The 19,755-nt window shown below is 45.8% G+C and overlaps 2 protein-coding genes across 7 annotated transcripts in view; one reads left to right on the forward strand and one right to left on the reverse strand.

Annotated features, from left to right (window-relative positions):
* The first annotated feature begins 2,241 nt into the window (after positions 1–2,241).
* Positions 2,242–5,082, forward strand: gbx2 (gastrulation brain homeobox 2). The gene is made up of 2 exons (XM_015037161.1): positions 2,242–3,290; positions 4,237–5,082. Exons 1-2 carry the CDS (start codon positions 2,798–2,800, stop codon positions 4,764–4,766), a joined length of 1,023 nt encoding a protein of 340 aa, XP_014892647.1. The 5' UTR covers positions 2,242–2,797; the 3' UTR covers positions 4,767–5,082.
* A 3,619-nt stretch (positions 5,083–8,701) lies between these two features.
* Positions 8,702–19,755, reverse strand: part of agap1 (ArfGAP with GTPase domain, ankyrin repeat and PH domain 1) — a 57,287-nt gene continuing 46,233 nt past the window's right edge. For all 6 annotated transcript variants that reach the window (XM_015037169.1, XM_015037168.1, XM_015037167.1 and 3 more), the window contains 3 exons: positions 19,105–19,327; positions 10,180–10,429; positions 8,702–10,104 (listed from right to left, as the gene is read on the reverse strand). In XM_015037169.1, the coding sequence (XP_014892655.1) occupies positions 9,895–10,104; positions 10,180–10,429; positions 19,105–19,327 (683 nt within the window). In that variant the 3' untranslated portion in view covers positions 8,702–9,894. The remainder of the gene's footprint in view (positions 10,105–10,179; positions 10,430–19,104; positions 19,328–19,755) is intronic.

The raw sequence follows: 19,755 nt of genomic DNA on the forward strand, positions 1-19,755 counted from the left end.
ATTAGTTAATAAAAATTAACTTGCTACAGTTTATATCTGCTGCTTTATTTTGATCTAAACTCAGAAACTCAAAATCATGAAATGGATAAAAGTTAAACTCCAGATTAAAATCTGGATTTCCTCAGTAGATTAACCTGAATCATCCCCCATCATGGCCGCTTGTTGCAGCCTGCTGATCTCCCAGGTGAGCAGCTCCTGTCAGAGCCTTCATCATCACCTTCATCACCCCCATAATGGATGGCAGCGCCTCGCCCTGCATGCAGGAAAGGTTTAATTAAATCACAGTCCAATCATAATCCATGTTGTTAATTAAACTGGATAATTTATAAGTACAAAAGAGGGTATTTATTAGCTGCTGGTGGCAGCGCGGCGCCATGCGCGCGCCTCGTGCACGGCGGCCCCACGCACACAGCCGCTGCCTCCAACCTTTTACTATTGATGCCTCGGCATGATTGATAATGAGACGGAGAGCGCTGCACTATTTGTCTAATGGCGGTGCAATTAAAGCCCTTGTAAATGACCCGCGCCTCGTTTCATCCTAATCTATGGAATTTTGATTGAATTTGTCGGCGCTAATTGAAAAATACTGCTATTTAATGTCTGCACTGATCAGGCTCCGTAATGACACGGCGTCCCGGTGACCCCGGGGGGGCGGGGCCGCTCATGCATGTCCTTGACTCGGAGGGGGGGGGGCTGCTCGGGGTCAGAGGTCACATGTGTCCCCTCTGATGCGTTTCGACGCCGCTGGCATTGATGAGCTGCTGCTGAATTGATGAGGAGGTCGTTCCTCCGTCCATCAGGACGCAGTTTGGAGGCGAGCAGGAACAAACACTGCAACGGGCGAGAAATGGATCGCCAGATAATCACCGTCCGCTCCGGAGTTCATCAGCGGTCCGATCTGATTCTGTCTGCAAACACAAATCCAGCAGGGAGCAGAACCTGGAGGCGCTACGATACGAGTCTCTTTTCGTTTTCATTAATGGTAGAAATGATCTCAAATAACTAAAGTGTCAATATTTTTATCTGCAATTTGATTTTATTGATCCGGTATGAGAGGCATTAATATTTCAGAATCGAGTTTCACATCTCCATAAAGATAAAATAGAAACATCTGGGTTACTGTTCTTATTTTAAATATTACTTGATCAAATCAAAGATGTTTTTATCTGTTTGCTGCTAAATTACATCAAAGGTTTAATCAAAAATACCCAGTTTAATTGATGCTGCCTCCCACCTCCAGGGGGCAGTGTCTCTCACTACTGCTGCCTCAGTCTGACAAGTTATAGGTCATGATTAATGTGGCGAGTAACAAAAAGTCACATTTACTGTCATATGAGCACAAATATAGCAAAATTCACTGCAAAATTCATTTCTACAAAATCACTAATTTTTATGTATAAAAAAATCATAAAATCCTGGACGGACTCATCAAAATGTTCAATATTATTTAATTTTAATGCAGAAAGATATTTATTAATATTTCAACAGTTTGTTCATGCATTCTGGAGCAACCAGCCCTTTAAGGACATTCATCATGTTGAAGTGTCCAAAATAAAAATCAGAATTAGACATCTGTTAAAATTTAAAATCAAACTCTTAGAGAACTTCTCCAGGTTACCAAACCTCTGACCTGGTAAACTAAATCATTTCAGTTTTAATTTATCTGCGTTGAATTTTTAACAGCTGAAGTTTGGATCTAAAGCAGATTTTAATTTTAAGGTTCAGTTTCAGATTTGGACCCATCCTGCTGTTAGAAGAATAAAATGTTCATTATTATGTTTTTAACTGTTTTAGTTTTTCAAATCAGAACAAACTGATGTTAAACCTCTGTAGAAAATGTGAGCCGTTACATCAGGACCGATTCGTCTTTATGCTGATGATCCGCTAGTTTCCTTCAGACAGTTCTGGTTTCTAACAGACCAAATGTTTTGTGCTGAAAACTCCTGAAAACATAAAATATTTGGATCAGTGAAACAGTGTAGATATGAAACTTTACTTTAAAACTTTAATTTGATTTATGATTCATCAAATTAACAGCATGATGAAGATCCAGTCAGAGAAATAAAACAAAAGTTTTCTCAGTTTTAAAGATTCACATAAAAACAAAGTTGAATCGTTTTCACTTTAATGATTATAAAGTCACAGAGGAAACGTAACAAGTTCATATTCTGAGGGGTAAAAAGACTGAATTATTTTATTTTTGGCCCTAATCTTCCTCCGTACTCCAGTTTCCGTCCATCGGAACCAGAACTTCGGGAAGCTAGGATGAAACTCGGAGTGTTTTCAGATGATGAAGTTAAACTGTTTCACTTTCACTCCGGTTGGCCCCACGCAGCCTCCTGCGGCCCCACGCTGAGTGAGTCCGGATCGTTCAAGAGCTTCGGCTCGTCACCTGACATCCGCCAATCAGCGGCCGAGGGAGGCGGCGTCCTGGCGGTAAAGGCAGCTCAATTAACCAGAGGGGAGCGCAATTTAAATCCAAAACAGTTGCGGAGGCGCGCAGCGGCAGGAAACACACACCGACACACTCCGGCTGCCGTAGCGGGTCAGAGAGGAGCGCAGTCCGGAACCTCGGGTCCGGAACCTCAGGTCCGGGTCATCTCGGAGCGGAGCCGCGTCCTTCCAGTTTGCGCTTTTTTTCCTGGAAGCGGCGCATCTCCTGCGGACTTGAGGGAGGAATGCTGATCTCTGAGCGGATAGCCCTCAGCTCCCGGTGACTCCCGGCGGGGCTCCGAGCCCTCCGCGGCCGCCCGCAGCGGCTCTCCCCCGGCCTTTCTCGGCTCCAGCGGCCGGTCTTATGAGCGCGGCGTTCGGTCCGTCCTTCATGGTGATGCAGCGGCCACTCGGAAGCACCACCGCCTTCAGCATCGACTCCCTGATCGGCGGGCCCTCGCAGCCCAGCCCGGGACACTTCGTCTACACCGGGTACCCGATGTTCATGCCCTATCGCTCCGTGGTGCTGCAGCCGCCGCCGCCGCCGCCGCCGGCCCTGCAGCAGGCGCTGCCCGGCGGACACCACCCGCAGATCCCCGGCCTGCAGAGCGGCTTCTGCTCCAGCCTGGCGCAGGGTTTGACGCAGGGTTTGACGCAGGGCATGGCGCTCACCTCCACCCTCATGGCCTCGCTGCCCGGCGGCTTCTCCCCGTCCCAGCAGCACCAGGAGGCCGCCAGGAAGTTCGGCTCGCAGGCCCTGCGGTTGGAGGCGGAGGACGGGAAGAGCTTCCTGCCCGGTAAAGAATCCGCGCTGCCGGCCTTCCACGACGCGGACGCGCCGCTGCAGACTTCCACAGGTTGGTCCACGCGTGGGTCAGAACGGAGTTCAAGTTGAGCTGGATCAAATCATCTAAAACACTTTGATTAGTTTCATCTCCTTGTTTCCAAAGTTCAACCAGGAATATTAGTTTAATTTAATTACATAATTTTGATTCAGTTTAATTTAAATATTTGATTTAAAAGCTGAAAATAAAATTCACTAAATTATGACTAAAACATTTAAATCTACTTTATTTATAAAGGTAAATAACGTGTTTATATGAAATGCTGCAGGTTATTATTATAATTATTATTTTTCTAAGGAGTCATTAATTATTCCGCTGTTTTTGCCGCGGGCCTCAGTTAAAACGGATCAACAGAAAAATCTGACTCATTCAGTCAAATTGGCCCACATGTGTCAAATTTAAACATTCATTTTATTTATCGAATATTAATTTATTTGTCTAATCTACTATTTAGTTTTAAACAAGAACATTATAAAAAAAACATCCAGAAAATCCGGAATTTCGCTGCTGAAAGCCTGAAAGCTGCGCGTGCTTCAGGTTTGCTGGCTCGTGATAGATTTGTTTTTTATTTGTCATCACCTCTGACATCACACACACACACACACACACACACACACACACACACACACACACACACACACACACAGAAGGCCGCGTGGAGACATCGGTGCGTAATTACGCGTGAAAGCGGAACGTCCCGCAGCGCGTCCTGATTCCGATCCAGGCTGATGATGGATACAAACACCTTCATCTCCTCCTCCTCTTCCTCACCTTAACGTCCAACAGCGGCTCTGATCAATCAGCATATTTAAATGATTAAACTGGGAAATAAATGTTTTTTTTTTTTTTAAATGGCTTTTTATTTGGAACATAAACCAGATTAAAGTTTTTCCCCCCTCTTGTTATTGATATGTATTGATTTAATTTCCGGATAATCAGATTATTGTTAATCTCGCAGCCAGAGCTCTGTCCAAGGAGGAGTCCAAGGAGGAGGACAGCGGCCGGAAGGACGAGAGCTTCTCCATGGACAGCGACCTGGACTACAGCTCCGACGACAACCTCACGTCCCTCTGCCACAAAGAGGACGCGGACGGCGGCGGAGGCCTGGACGACGCGCCGCACCTGCACGGCGCGGCGTCCGGCGCGGCGGGAGGCGGCGCGACGGGCGGCGGCGGCAAGAACCGGCGGCGGCGCACCGCGTTCACCAGCGAGCAGCTGCTGGAGCTGGAGAAGGAGTTCCACTGCAAGAAGTACCTGTCGCTCACCGAGCGCTCCCAGATAGCGCATGCGCTCAAGCTGAGCGAGGTGCAGGTCAAGATCTGGTTCCAGAACCGGCGCGCCAAGTGGAAACGGGTCAAGGCCGGAAACGTCAACAACAAGTCCGGGGAGCCGAGCCGGAACCCCAAGATCGTGGTTCCGATCCCGGTGCACGTCAGCCGCTTCGCCATCAGGAGTCAGCACCAGCAGATGGAGCAGGCCCGGCCGTAGGACGGTTCGGATGGGTTCGGACCGATCCGGCACAACTAGACTCCTCTGTCGTCATTTGTTTTTGACTCGTTAAATTAAAATGTTTCCTCTTCACTCCGTGACTCTGCTGAGACGGATCTCACTGACCGGTTCTTTTTAACGTCTGAGCCCGAGAACGTTCAACCTGCTGAAAGAGCCGCAGTTTTTCACCGCAAAGTGCGCGTGGAGCAGCTGATGATGTAAATACAGACCGGAAGCTGCGCGCGCTTGACTGAATGAAGCTGCTAACTTATTTATACACTGATGTGAAAATCTGCGATTAAAGGACGCAAAGTGAGCCGATGCGTTCAGTCTGACTCCTTCACACACACACACACACACACACACACACACACACACACACACACACACACACACCTCCATCTGGATTATTAAAAGCCAAACTCTTTACTTTCAAAATTCGGTTAAAAAAGTGAAGAAGAAGAAAAAAATCGAAATAAATTCAAGATCAAAATGAAGAAACGCGGAAGGCGACATGGCGGCGGGTTTAATTGAATTCAAACTAATTAATCTAAAAACAATGATCTATAATAATTTACCTTCCTCCAGGTGGCATCCTGTCGTTTATTAATCAGGTTTAATAAATAAAAGCTGAATAATTTCTTATCGCTGTGAACCGACCGGCGGCTCCAGGTGAAGAACTGAAGCACCTGTGCGAATGACGCGGGTTGCCAGGTGCAAAAACCCCCCGATTAACTTAATCTAAAACTGTAAACTACTAACATCCTTCAGTTTACATTTATTCATTTTTAATTATTCTAGAGTTTATAAAAGAAAAAATTATTTTCTAAATAAATTTAATAATTAAGCCCCAAATGTTTTAAATAGTTAAACATTTTAAAAATTAAAAACAGATTTATTTACACAAAATTTAAAATTTTTATTGTTTATTTTCGGACCAAAATAGTTTAATTTTGTGTTTTTATGGAAGCAAGGATCCGGTCGAGGTTCGGCCTCCTGGATCCGAACCACGGCCTGCGGAATCTAACATGGCGGCGCCAGGAGGCCGATAAACAAGACCTTCATCATCATCTTCATCCTCCTCCTCAACCATCTGCTGATAAACCGCAGCTGGAAAATTTAAATATTATTTACTCTTTCATTATTATCTCTAGACAAATATTAAATAATTAAACTAAATATAGTCTTTAGTTCATTTTAATTTCTATTGACAATTTACCAAGTAAAATGCCAACTATTGTCTGTTTTACTTTAAAGTGTTTATACCCAACAATACTCTAAAATATATAATTTATATCTCTGAACAGATTAGCAGGAAAATAAAACCTGGTTTTAAAAATCTAAATTAAATAAATTAAAGTTTCAGTTTTCAGCTGAAACATTTTAAACTCCTCAAAGTTAAAAAAAAAAAAAAACTCATTTATTGTCAAATTTTATCTGACAAATCTGCACAATTTAATAATAAAAAATATTTTTTCTTAATCAAAATTTCAGAAACGCTGTGAAGTTTGCAGGAATGTCGGCTCCATCAGGATTATTTTAATCTCACAATAAACATTTAATATTCATGTTTCTAAAATAATAAAATCTCACAAGTTCAGTTTATATTAAGAAGCATTTTCCTGTCTTTATTGAAAAGAGACAAATTACAGTAGAAGATTCTGCATTAGGTAGAACTTTTCAACATCGGTACTGTACAACAAAATTTAATAATAATAATAATAATAATAATAATTAGAATAACAATGACAACAATTACAATAGCGGTCTGGATGATAAAACAGGATAAAACGTGGATGGACTTCAGGAGGAAATGTACAAAAAGGTTTTTCTGTGGGAGTTTAAATAAGATGGAGGCTGGAGAGAAGTTATGAAAGTCATTATTAAAGTCATGATTAAAGTCATTATTAAAGTCTAGCACAGAAACATTTCTACAGTTCATCATTTAACAGGTTTTTATTATCTACACTGCTGCCTCTGCTTTCCAGAAGCAAAACAATAATTTTTACAAGTTTTATCTGCAGTTCAGCAGAGCAGGTTTACAACAGAACCGTCTGAAAACTGAAACAGGCTCCAATATGAAAACTTAAAATAAAAAATAAAACTTCTTTCTCAATTATTACATTTATTATTTTGCTTTGTTTAAACTGTATGACCCAGAAACCAAAAAAAAAAAAAACATCTTTACCGACGCTCTCTGTTAGCAAGATTATACCAACAGACGTGCATAATTATACTAATAAATTACTGGCTGTTGCTTTATGCTGGCATTAATTCCCAAACTGTTAAAACTGTTTATATTTAGCATGAAGGACAAAACTCTAGTGGAATAAAAAAAAAGACGCTTCATACAAATGGAAAAAAGTCTGCTAATGAAGCTAATTTGTTCAGCGAGCTAGCTGGGAAAATGACTCGGCAGTTTTGAGCCAACAATTAAAACGAGCCGACGCTGATTTTTCTCTGATACCTGTTGGCTTATTAAATGTTAACAAACTGACCTGTTAATGTTAACAGAAACTCACCAGAACGATGACGTGCTTTTTAGAGGAAAACCAGCAGCTCTTTGTCTCACTCACCCCCTGGTTGATGCTCCTTTCATTGGGAATTTTAACTTTTTAAATTTAGTCACAAGGAAAATGACTCTTTAATGGACCCGGACTGTCAATAATTTCCTCACCTGCTAAAACCAGGCTGTTGATTTAATGAAGTCTTTGAACTGCTAGCTAAGCAGCGACATGACTCAGCTGTTTTGACAGTAACTGAATTCAGATCTATGCTATTCCATAAATTGAGCCAAATGTTCAATATGGCTTTAAATGTCCCAAAATCCATAAAGATGAATTAGAGATCAACAGAATGATTTAATGTCATAATGGTAAGCTAGCCAGCAGCTTTTATCAGTTAGCAATGTTAAGCTAACAGGTTAATCAGTAGCTACATCATCACACGGTGCTTTATTCTCCAATTTACCACATTTTGTATTCAGAGAGTGTAAACAATACAATATAAATCTTAATAACAGGGACAATAACTCAGCAGCTTTTCTGTTTGTTGTCCAGCTAACTCAGAGCACAGTTAGCATTAGCTTCCCTTTTTAACGCAATAAAACTGATGTTAGCCGTCTTTCTTGGCCTGTAAACTTTTTTCTGCTAAAATAATTCCTATTATAATATTTCAAAACTGCCACAATTTTTGAAGCTGAATCACAAAATGTATCTTGTATTATGTAAACTAAATAATGATATCCAACTTCCTGGACAGATTTTTACTGAATCAGATTTTCTCCTATAAGCTTAAAACACATTCTGGGCTGTTTGTTTTATTACTTATAAAATCAGAATAAAAACAACTTTTTACTCACAGATTTATTAGAAATTTCCCTTTAACCAAGATGTGCTGTGACGATGGATATAAGCTGTGAGTCTCAATAAACATAAATAAAGTTATATTAGAAAACGATCATAATAAAGACGGACAGACTGAGTCAAATTTAGTGCATTTCTGAATCATTGGCCGACTTCCTGATCAGAACCATCGGAAATAGAAAAACAATACAATTTACATCAAAAATCCAAAACATTTTGAGATTAGAAAATTTCTAGAAAAAACAAGAACATTTTCTGAGCTCAAAAAGTCACGAGTTTATGAGGAAAAAAACTGAGTTTGATCTTAACTAAAATTGAAAATTTTCACCTTTGCAAGCTCAGAAAATGTTTATTTTTTCTAAACAAAATATGTGAAATTTATCTCAAAACGTCTGCATTTTTCCTCAAAATATTTTGACTTTCTGAACTCAGAGATTTTCACATTTTTTCCAGAAAATTTCTGATTTTAATCTGAAAATCTCAGGTTTTTCTCTCATTATTTATTTATTTATTTTTTTTTTAATCTTCAACAACCCAAATACGGTGTCGTAGTTCTGGTTCTGGTTGGACTGAGAGTAAAAAACATAGCATTGTTCACACAAAATGTATGGAGAAGCAGTTTGTGTGATTCTGGGATCATAAAGGCAAAATAAAAAAGGCAAGAGGAGAAAGTTTGAATTTAGAGCTGTGAAATCAGATAATCCAGCTGCTGCAGCAACATCTAGGTTAGGATTTCTAGACGGAGTGTTCTTCCTGAGGCTCCTTCACTTTTAGTCAACACTTTCTACAAACACCAGGAGTGATTTGACTAGGCCTGATGCCAACAGGAGGAGGAACGTCAGCCTCTTCAGGTTACCATGGACACCAGCAAAATGGCTGACGAACCAAATAGGTTAAAAGACATTTTTGTTAGATTGAAATAAACGTCAGCAGAGGAAGCTACGGCGTTCCGACTCTGTGTTCAGATGAACTTCAGGGTCCAGAACCGGATCAACTCTGGGTTTGGATCAACCACTGGGCTCTGATATGGAGTACATTTCTGCCAAAAATCTCTCAAAGTTTGAAATCAGTCTAGAAAAAATAAATTTCTGATCTCAAAATTTGAGATCAGAAATCTTAACATTTCAGATTTTTTTCTTGCACATTTTTGACTTTTGGAGCTGAGAAGTGTTCTTGTTTTTAAATCAGTTTGTTGGCAGAGATGTACTCCTGTACTTTTTATCTCTAATGGCTCCAATACGCCGCTGCACTTTGACCTCTTGCTGACTTGGCCAATCAGATCGTCCAGAACCTCCTGCTTGAGTCCCAAACCAAACCGACAGACTCAACTACTTCCTGTTTGTGCTCGTTGTCACGGTGACCATGACAGGAAATGAGGTGCAGTATTTACAGAAGAAGAAGAAGAAGAAACAGCCCTTCGTCAGACGATGTTCCCTTGGTCCATTTGGACAAAACGAACGAATCAGAAATGGAGAAGGAGCCTCTGGGCCCTGAACCTTGAGGCTCCCAGGACCGCTCTCCCATTGGTCCACCAACACACACTCTCACACACACACAACACATTCAGACACACTCACAGCGGGGAAACTCCTTAAATAAAACAGAGTCTAAGATCCCGTCCCACCGGGCCTGGTTCTAGTCAGTTCTCCTCTCGTCGCCATGGAAATGGGTGCTGTGTGATGTGTTCCTGTTCCTGGATTCTGATTGGCCGATGAGGTAAGAGACCCGTTTCCCATCGTGCTCTGGTCCCGTCATGGCGGCGGTCAGATGAGCGCGGCGCTGCCCAGGCTGCTGCAGCTGTTGTTGCGGTTGGCATTGCGGCGCGGCAGGTTGGGCGTGGTCATCAGGGCGTAGCGCTCGTCGGCACCGCCGTACTGGGCCAGAACCTCCACGCACTCCTGGCTGCCGGACTGCCGCGCGTACACCATGGCGCTGTTCCCGTGGGCGTCCCTCGCCATCAGGTCGGCGCCGTACTGCGAAGACAGCGGAACCGGATCAGACTGGGTCCGGCTGGCGGCCCGGCCGGTGCCGACCCGGAGGACACTTACCCAGACCAGCAACTGCAGCAGAACCACGTTTCCCTTGTGCGCGGCCAGGTGCAGCGGCGAGCAGCCGTCGCCGAACGTGTCGTTGACCTGCTGGCGGGAGGCGTGGGCCAGCAGCAGCACCACGCCGCGCAGGTCCTCCTCCGCCGCCGCACGCAGCAGCTGCTGGCCCAGAGGCGGGTCGGCGCCGGGCAGCGCCGCCACAAACAGACGCTGCTCATACTTGGCCCGGATCCAACGCTCACGCTCCTCCCTGGAGACAGGACATGACATCACAGCTCATCAGAACGCATCATCAGAACGCCTCACCGTCGCCAGACATCAGAGAGAAAAAAAACTTATAAAATGATTCATAAAAACATCAAACAGGAAACAGGAAGTAAACTTAAACTCAGAAAATAAAACAGCAAACAGGAAGTCCGGGTTTCAGCTTGTTTACAGTTTTATGGAAGTTTGTTCCAGATCTGTGGAGCATAGAAGCTGAATGCTGCTGCCTCCATGTGGCTCTGGAGGCTCAGGTCAAAGGTCATCCCCTCTGTAACATTTAGGTAGGAATGTTTCTGCATCGGGTCGACAGGTCCGGCTTTAGACGGCGATGAGGAAACGTTTCTACATCTGAGAGGCAGGAGGAAGAATCATCACCAATCCAGGATCATCATCGGTCTAATCTGTCTAATCCACAGCAGAGTGACTCTAATCTGATGGCTAATCCCTCCGTGTAAACAGAGGCTCACTCAGTCAGCAGGGATCAGTCTGGACGGCTTGGCGGCCCGGTGGACCAGCGGTCCAGTACTGAACCGTTTCCTGCTGCAGACTGAAGGATCGTTTGCTACCAATGGCAGAGTCTCTCATCCTGGACAGGTTTCTCTCTGAACCCGATGGATCGGTGTGGGAACGGCTCTGGACCTCATTAGCTCTCTTCCTGGAAACCAGCTGGGGGGCAACAGAGGGGCAGTAGAGGCATGTGGGGAGTAGGGGCAAGGAGGCGCCTAGCATGGCGGAATGTCTCCAGGTTCCTCCTTCCTGCCCCGACCTAGAGACCAGAGAGGCTGGCTCCGACCACGGCCCAAAGCCCGCGGACAAAGCCTGGAGGAGTCCTGGAGAGAGAGCGAGTGTGTGTGTGTATGTTATATGTGTGTGCGTGTGTGTGTGTTTTATATGTGTGTGTGAGTTTTATATGTGTGTGTGTGAGCGCCCAGCGGGACTCTGGAGGAAGTGTGAGGCCGTGGGACCAAGAGACGCATGCCTTCCTCCTCTGGAGTTGCTAAGAGCCGCCAGGCGTCCAGAAACACCGAATACCAATAACCCTACAGGTCGCCATGGAAACGGGATCAATAGATGATCCGTCTGAGTTGATGTTCAATAATTACACTGAGAAATCCAGAACCAGAACCGCTCTGCATTCTGGGGGATGTAGGCAGAGGAGAGACTGTAGTCGCTCAACAGCTCAGGGCTAACGGAGCTAGCAGTGGACTCAACTAACTCGCTCCCTCTTCAGTTGCCTAGCAACAGCCCACTAGCTCTTTGGTTGATTAGCAACAGCCTGCTGGGTAAATTGCACAGCAGCAGTTTTAAGTTTGGAAACTTAAAAAAAAAAAAAACTGGATAAAAAAGGAAACATCAGCAGATGTTTAACACTAAATCTAATCAATAATCATCAATACTGATGATCTGATTGGTTTATATCATGATTGGTTTTCAGCCATTTTGAAGTTGAACCTCATCTTGTTCTGATGGTTTGGTGTTTACAACCATTACTGAATATTTCTAACACATTTTAATGTAAATTAGCATCACTGTGATGTAATCTAACTGCCTCTGTGTGTGTCTGTGTGTGTGTGTGTGGCTCTGTGTGTGTGTGTGTGTGTGTGTGTGTGTGTGGCTCTGTGTGTGTGTGAACTTCCAGGCGTGTATTTAGTAAACAGCGAGTCTCCGTCTCGAGTTAACGACTCCTGAAAACACAGCTCTGGACACTGGAGAGGCTAATTGCACTAATTAACATCGCCGAGTGTGTGTGTGTGTGTGTGTGTGTGTGTGCTAACGTGTCTGCAGCACACACACTCAGGTTGTGTGTTAATCTGTGTGTGTGTGTCCCTTTTCACATCCCATTAGAGGAAGCGCTGTGTTTTCAGCACCAAGGCATGCTGGGTAGATAATTAAACACGAGTCCCGGTGAGATCGCTTGTGACAGGAAAACACACACACACACACACACACACACACACACACACACACACACACACACACACACACACACACACACACACTGCAAATATGTCAAGCGCAGCCCACAGGGCTGATAGTGTGTGTGTGTGAGCTGCAGAGGATCTGTAGCAGGACGGCTGCTGCTGGTTTTGTTCCTGTTACAGATCAGATTCATCTGAATGTTTCGACAAAACGAAAAAAATGAACAGAAACCAGTTCAAATCCCTGAACTCAAACTAAAAACTACAAACCAAAAACTAAAAGCTAAATGTTCCCTAAAAGGTTTCCACAGAGAGACAACGGCAACAAGAGCCTGAAAAAAACCCACAACAGAGAAAAGAAACTTCCAGATTAAACTGAGATTAAACTGGGGTCTGCCCTGGATTCTCCAGTCTCTGAAGCCTTTGACCTTTGACCTGCTGACTGACAGCTTCATCAGCTCTGGTTGTGTTTGGCGTTCCTCAGGGCGCCGCACTGGGCCCACTGAACATCTCTGACTTCCTGCCTGTTGTTTGAGCTCCGACAGTTCTCACTGTGTGTGTGTGTGTGTGTGTGTGTGTGTGTGTGTGTGTGTTCCCCCCCAGCGGCTGCTTTGTCTGCCTGTTGGACACTCAGCACTTCCTGAGGGCGTTGAACCGACAACCAGAGTCGAACTCACCGAGTCGCGGCGACAGAAACAAACCCAGAGATTCATTTATCCACTAATGATGCTTCACACAAAATACTTTGACTAGGACATATGGATTAAGTCCAGATTAGTCAGAGCAACTAAAACTAGAGATGAAGAATCAGCAACGAGGCGATAAATGTGAAAATAAAATAACAGAGCAGCGAAAACAAAAAACACAAGAATCCAAAATAAAACAGGAAATAAAAACTGATTCACCAGAAATGATAAAGATAAATCTGGACTGAAAGTTTTCTAAGATCATTAATTAGAAAATAAAGATCTGCTACAAATTAAATCTGAGGAATAAAAACTGAAAAATGTCAGAAAATAGAAAATCCTCAACCAGATGTGACAGATTACATCCAAAACACAGAAAACTCAAACAACTCAAAAATAAAATCTATAAAACAAAATAAATATATTTATGGAACCAGAACCAGAACCAGGAGTTTTCTGTGGTGATGTTCTATTTTAAATCATTATACTTTTCTCTGATTTCTGTTCTATAGTTACCTAATCAATGACTAATCATTGCTGATCGATTGACTATTCAGATTTCACAGTAAATTAACTGATTAAAGTTTTTCTTTCTCTCAGTGATGCTGTTTGGAAATTATCTGAACTCTTCCTAAAATCGAGACGGGTCCAGATGGTACCGACCGTCCAACCTGGCAACCCGTTGCTGCTGCTGCTCAGCTCTGTGCTGGTTCTTGTGGTTCTGGTTCCCAGCAGCTCCAGTCTGAGTCAGACGGATGAGCCTCCATTAGCTCCGGTGGAGGCTGAGGGAGGTAATGAGCGGTGAGGATCGGGTTAAGAGTGACACGGTGTCAGGCTGCTCTTCTGGCCTAATTAGCCCTCTAATTAATAGATTAATAGCCGGATAGATGGAGCATCAGCTAACTGCCTGACCTAATGTGCTTTAAAGATGAATCCCTGCCAGAAGAGGTGAGGGCCGCCGATCGGCTCCACCTTCACCAGGAGCCGGAGAGAGAGGCTGAAATCAATTAGCGGGTCGTTAGCCGCCCTCGGATGGGCTCAGATAATTAAAAAGAGGCCGGCGCAGGAGACGAGGGGTTAACGGAGCTGCCACCATGCAGATGAGGCGAGGAGGAGGAGGAACGGGCCGGAGCGACGGGAAGCCAATCCCTGGGCTGAAACGAGACGCTCCACTGATGCTGCACGGAAACTAAAGAGGAGCCGAGCAGCGGGGGGGCAGGATGTAGGAGACACCCCCTCTGGTAATTAACTACATGTCACAGAGCGTCCTGAGGGACCCGGAGACACACGGGGAGCATGGAGGAACATGGGGAACCAGGGAACATGTCCTCAATGATCCGAAACACGGGGAAACCCAGAAACATGTCCTGAATAACCTGCAGCTCTTCGTCAGAACCAGCAGACGTTTACAGACGATCCGCTAACAGAGCGCTGACGGTTCAGATCTTATAGCTCATGAAAATATTTTTATTCATCAGGAAACTGAAGATTTTAATTAATATATTAGAAATATATAAACTCAGGTCTAGTTTGAATATCAATAAATGTTTTATTAAAGACGATTACAGATCAAAAACAAAGAGTTTATTATTGCAACAACAATAAACTACTAAAATGCGGCAGTGGCTGATGTCTGGACTGCAGGAGATGTTACTGTGATTATTATTTTCACACCTTTTCAGGTATCAAACCATCAGAACATTTTCAGGATTTCATTCAGACTGACTGCAGGAAACTACAGATGATCTGGACTCCCGACCAGCTGCTGGTTTTGTCTCCTCCAGGCCTCCGTCCCGCGGTCGGCCATCTTTTCCGTGGCAGTGGGATCAGCTGAGCGTTCACCAGCGGCTCGCCGTGAACCCATTCAGTCCAAACACATCACCGCCCACGGCGGGACGGCGGCCGTCCTGCTGCTGCTCTGTGAGCCGGGAGGGGGGTAGTTATTTATTTCTTCATTATTAGAGGAACGCTGGGGGGGTTAATCTGATGACTCAGGCATAAAGAACGCGCTTTTAGTTTGTGCTTTTAGTCCGCATTAGCATAACCTGGCCGCCATGAGAGGCGATGAATGAGCTGCTGATTGGCTCGAGTCGGCGGCTTAATGTCAACAGTAAATTGGAGGGCTTGTTAGGCGAGCTGGGGGGGTGAGGGGGCAGAGGGGGGCGGCGGGGCAGCCATGTACAAAATAACGTCCATTAGGACTAATCTAATCAAGCCTCCTTTACAGATGAATTAGAACCAAGGAGCCAATTATTCCTCAGCGCTCCAGCCGGGCAGAGGGGGGCGGGGGCCGCAGAGCGACCGGCGGAGGGGAGGCGGGGGCCGCAGAGAGACCGACCAACGGGGGCGGGGGCCGCAGAGCGACTGGCCGTGGCCGGGCGGAGGGGGCCGATGGAGCCCAATTTGGAGCCGCATCGCGTGAGAAAGTTATTTATACCGCAGAGCGTTGATGCTGACGTGTCACCAGGACTACTTCCTCCTGGAAACATCGGGGACAGGAAACGTCGTGATCGTCCACCGCCTGCAGACTGGGCACAGGTCGAACAGGCCGGGTCCATTTAGGAGGATTTAACATGGAAAAATCAGCTTTATGTAGCAGGAAGTTCATCTGTCCAAACAGGAAGTCAACAGGAAGTCCATCTATCTGAACAGGAAGCTGTGTGAATAGGAAGTTGTCTCAGCGGCGTCCTTCCGTCCATCTGGACCCTTTAGGAGGTTCTGGTTCCGTGTCATGTGACTCGTGTCCCATCTTGTCCTTCCCAGCTGATCTGAGTTGGTTTTATGAGGATCTGAGTCGGATCTGCCCCCAGACACCATTCCCCCTGACCCTGGGGGGCAATTATTCAGTGATGCGGGGCCCCCTGCCCCATCTGGTCCCCTGGGCCCAATCGTGGCGCCGTGTCGGCCGCAGCTGCCCCCCAGCTCAGATGAAAAGCCCCCGGTCTAATTTTAAATCTGTTAGCCTTTTCAGACGGAGCCGAGCGAACAAGACGGATCTGCTCCCATAACGGGCCCCGGCCCCCCCGGGTCCCCAGGTCCCGGCGCCGCAGACCTGCTGCTGAATTATTACTGGCCGGGCATCCGTCATGCGCCGCGCGCCGTTAAACGGTGGAGCATCGCTCCGCGCCGCCATCCTTCAGCCGGATGCTCGTTTCTCTGCTGTCAGAGCGACACCTGAACGCCTCGCAGCAAAGAGGCTGAGCGAGCAGAACCGGGCCGGACCGCTGACGGTTCAGATCGGAACCAGAGACACCATCTGATGACTGATTGGTTCTGATTGATCCGTTCAGGACCTGCTGCCTGCTGATAAAAGCAACCAATAATCAATGAGACCAGAACCACCGGTCCAAACGACCGCACCGACACACAGACCGAGTCATCAGGAGCCAGAGGAACAGAATGTCCAACAGAGTCTGAGATTAATTAATCACAACTAATCTGAAACTAAAAATCGACTCAACGAGAAACATTTACAGATCAAAACATTTTTCTGCTGCTAAATTATGATATAAATCGATATATTACAGATATTCATAGTTTTTAATCTTCAACCTTCAGATTGGGGAAACCTTCATCTGTTCAGAGTTTCAGGAGCTTCTTTATTAACGCTAACATTAGCGTTAGCTGCTAGCTGTTAGCATTGAGATGCTATTGTAGGCTAGCATAAACTCCTTTTAGCCCAACCAGAAACGGTGAGCCGTAAGAAACAGATTAACTGGGTTAAAACTTTAATGTAACTAAATAATCAGATTGTGCTTCAGCTTCAGAGGCGGACCAGAAACGAGCAAATGCCAAGACTGTAGAACCGGGACAGAACCAACAGAACCGGGTCAGAACCAGGCCTGCAGGAAGTTTCAACCATCCTCTTCCAGTTTCCAAAATTAACTGGACTTTTCTCCAGCGGCTGAAGAAATGGACCAGCCTGAACCAGAGGCTGTCAACCCTCTCCAGAGGTCAGAGGTCGCAGCAGGAGGGTGTGTCCAGGGGGCGCTGTCTCTGCCGGTCGGCTCGGCCCGCTAACACGGTGTCAGGCCCGCAGAGCTGGTGCTGGACACCTCATTAAACCGATGAGCAGCGGCTGAGGGAGGCGCTGCCCCCCCACCGGGTTGGGACCCAAACTTAGCAGCCCCCAGAGCGCCGCCATCAGCCGCCATCAGCGGCGGCGAGGCGGGCAGCGCGCATGCCAGCCCAGGCGATGATGGCTGACCGCGGGCTGTCGGGGGTTAATGGCAGCGTTTAGAGGACGGCTCGGTCTTTTGGAGACTGGAGCCCAACAAGAAGCCCCCCCCTCATAAGCCCCGCCCCTTGACCCCCCCGCGGCGCGGCGGAGCTGGCGCGGCTGGTGTCGGTCCACACCGAGCCGCTCACTTCCCTCCAGCTCAGCCGAGACGATTCCTTCACAAATAAAGGTGTTGGTCTCTCCATCCGTCTCCTCCTCCTAATTGGGAGGCGGGGGGGCTGCGGGGGGCAGTAAGGGGGGGCAGCAATGACAGACAGGAGGTCAGCGTAATTGCTGCTGGCCATATTTAACATTAAGATAATCAGGCCATTAATTACCCTTTGGATCATTAAATCAGCCACTTGCAAAATGAAATTTCGGCCTCTATTACTCACTCCACAGACCACGGGGGGGCAGGGGGCAGTTCTCCATCCATTACCCCACATCCACACTCAACCCTCCACCTGCACTTTCAGCTCCTCTTCTGTTTAACACGCTGGGATTTAAACACGCAGAATAAATCGATTCATGCAGAATCGCAACTCCTGGGAATCATGAATCCATTCAAAACAATCAGAAATTTATTTTAAATGATCAGAAATCTATTTTAAGTTATCAGAAATTTAGTCTAAATGATCAAAAGTTATTTTAGGAAACGCTCTAAAAACTCTATTAAATTAATAATATTAAATTAATATGTTTTTTTATGTTCATATGTTGTAGTTTGGGATGAATTTATCTCCATATTTATCACTATTCCTAGATTTATCTTTTCTCATGCTAATTACGATGCCCTGAGTTTAGTCCTGTCAGCTTCACCTGCAGATTTAATCCCAGACATTCGTACGTTTACCTCAGTAACTAGTTTTACTGCGTTGTTGTTTCTCCTTTAACTAGATTAATGACATGCTAACGTGTTGCTGCTCTTAGTGGAGTATAATTCTGGGTCCTCTATAAAGGATGGAGGCCATCTTTAATTGGTTTTATTTCTGTTTTGTTCAGAGCTAGTGAGACATGCAGTCAGACACGACGCAGTGCCACCTGCTGGTGGCTGGAGGAAGCGTTTCCACCAGCTGGATCGGAGGAATGAATCCTCTGGCCATGAGTTTGATGACAGAAGAAGAGAAATGGAGAGATTACAGCAGCGTTTGATGCTAATAACTTATAATTTGAGACGTTAGAGCCGGCAGCGAAGCATCAGCAGAATCTGCCGTCTGAGAGGAGAAACGACAGAAGGATGAGAGGGAGGCCGAGGGATTTATGTAGGGGAGAGGACAAACAGCGAGCCACTTAAGGAATGGACTGATAAAGACTATCGACAGCAGAGAGGAGGAGATGGAGCCGCGGCGGAGCGAGGTGGAGCTTAATAGAGATAATATTGACCTCCTGCTCTGGCCTCTCCAGGGGGAGCAGCAAGAGGTTCATAAATAAACAGCAACAAGAGCGGCAACATGGGGGGCAACGACAGGAAATAAACGGCAACAAGAGCAGCAACATGGGGGGCAACAACAGGAAATAAACAGCAACAAGAGCGGCAACATGGGGGGCAACAACAGGAAATAAACAGCAACAACCAGAAGTAACCTTCTGAACGGAGCGCTGTCTGAGGTTCAGCTGCTTCTTGATTATCTATCTGATAATTATAAGGAGCTTCTGTTGACTAATGATGGCCCATCGCCATGGAAACGACCCCGGCTCTGATTTGGCATGATTAACCACTTTCCATATTTTGACCCCAACATGGAGACACAGGAACTAAATCCAGCAGATCGAATCATTTTAATCTGGTTCTGATCGTGTGAATGGGTCGCGGCCCGGTTCTGGAGGCGTCTCCTACCTGCTGGCGTCTGGCCCCGGTTTGAGGCGGCCCTGGGCGTTGGCCTCCCACACGCTGTTGGCCAACTCGTTGCCGATGGCCGACATCACCTTGATGAGCTCCAGCGGCCACTCGTCCAGGTCCAGGGACCGGACCCGGGACAGATGGGTCCCCAGGTTCCGGTGGATCCCGGAGCACTCGATGCAGATCAGAGCGCCCAGGTTCAGGCTGGCCCAGTCTGGGTCTGTGGGACAGAACCAGAACCAGCTGGGTGTCAGAGGACGGCAAAACATTCAAACTGGGAATCTTTCCCTGAACGGCCTTGTCCAAACAAACACAGTAACTACCTACAACCAGTTAATTCCTTCAGCCACCGGGGGCGCTGTGGTAACTTTATCTGTTTGGTTTTTTTTTTACCACTTCCAGCAGCCATTGTACCACAGAACAGAATTACACAGAAGAGTTTGATCGTTTCTGATAAGTTTGTAAAAATATTTAAGATCCTGAAGTAACTGATTTAATTAATTTGGCTTCCAACAGTAATGTACTTCCTGTTGTTAATGTACTTCCTGTTGATACTGTGCTTCCTGTTATTAATATACTTCCTGCTTCCTGTTATTAATGTACTTCCTGTTGTTAATGTACTTCCTATTGATACTGTGCTTCCTGTTA

The sequence above is a fragment of the Poecilia latipinna genome, unplaced genomic scaffold, assembly GCF_001443285.1.
Source record: "Poecilia latipinna isolate Pla-1442-1.1 unplaced genomic scaffold, P_latipinna-1.0 Scaffold397, whole genome shotgun sequence".
Classification (NCBI taxonomy): domain Eukaryota; kingdom Metazoa; phylum Chordata; class Actinopteri; order Cyprinodontiformes; family Poeciliidae; genus Poecilia; species Poecilia latipinna.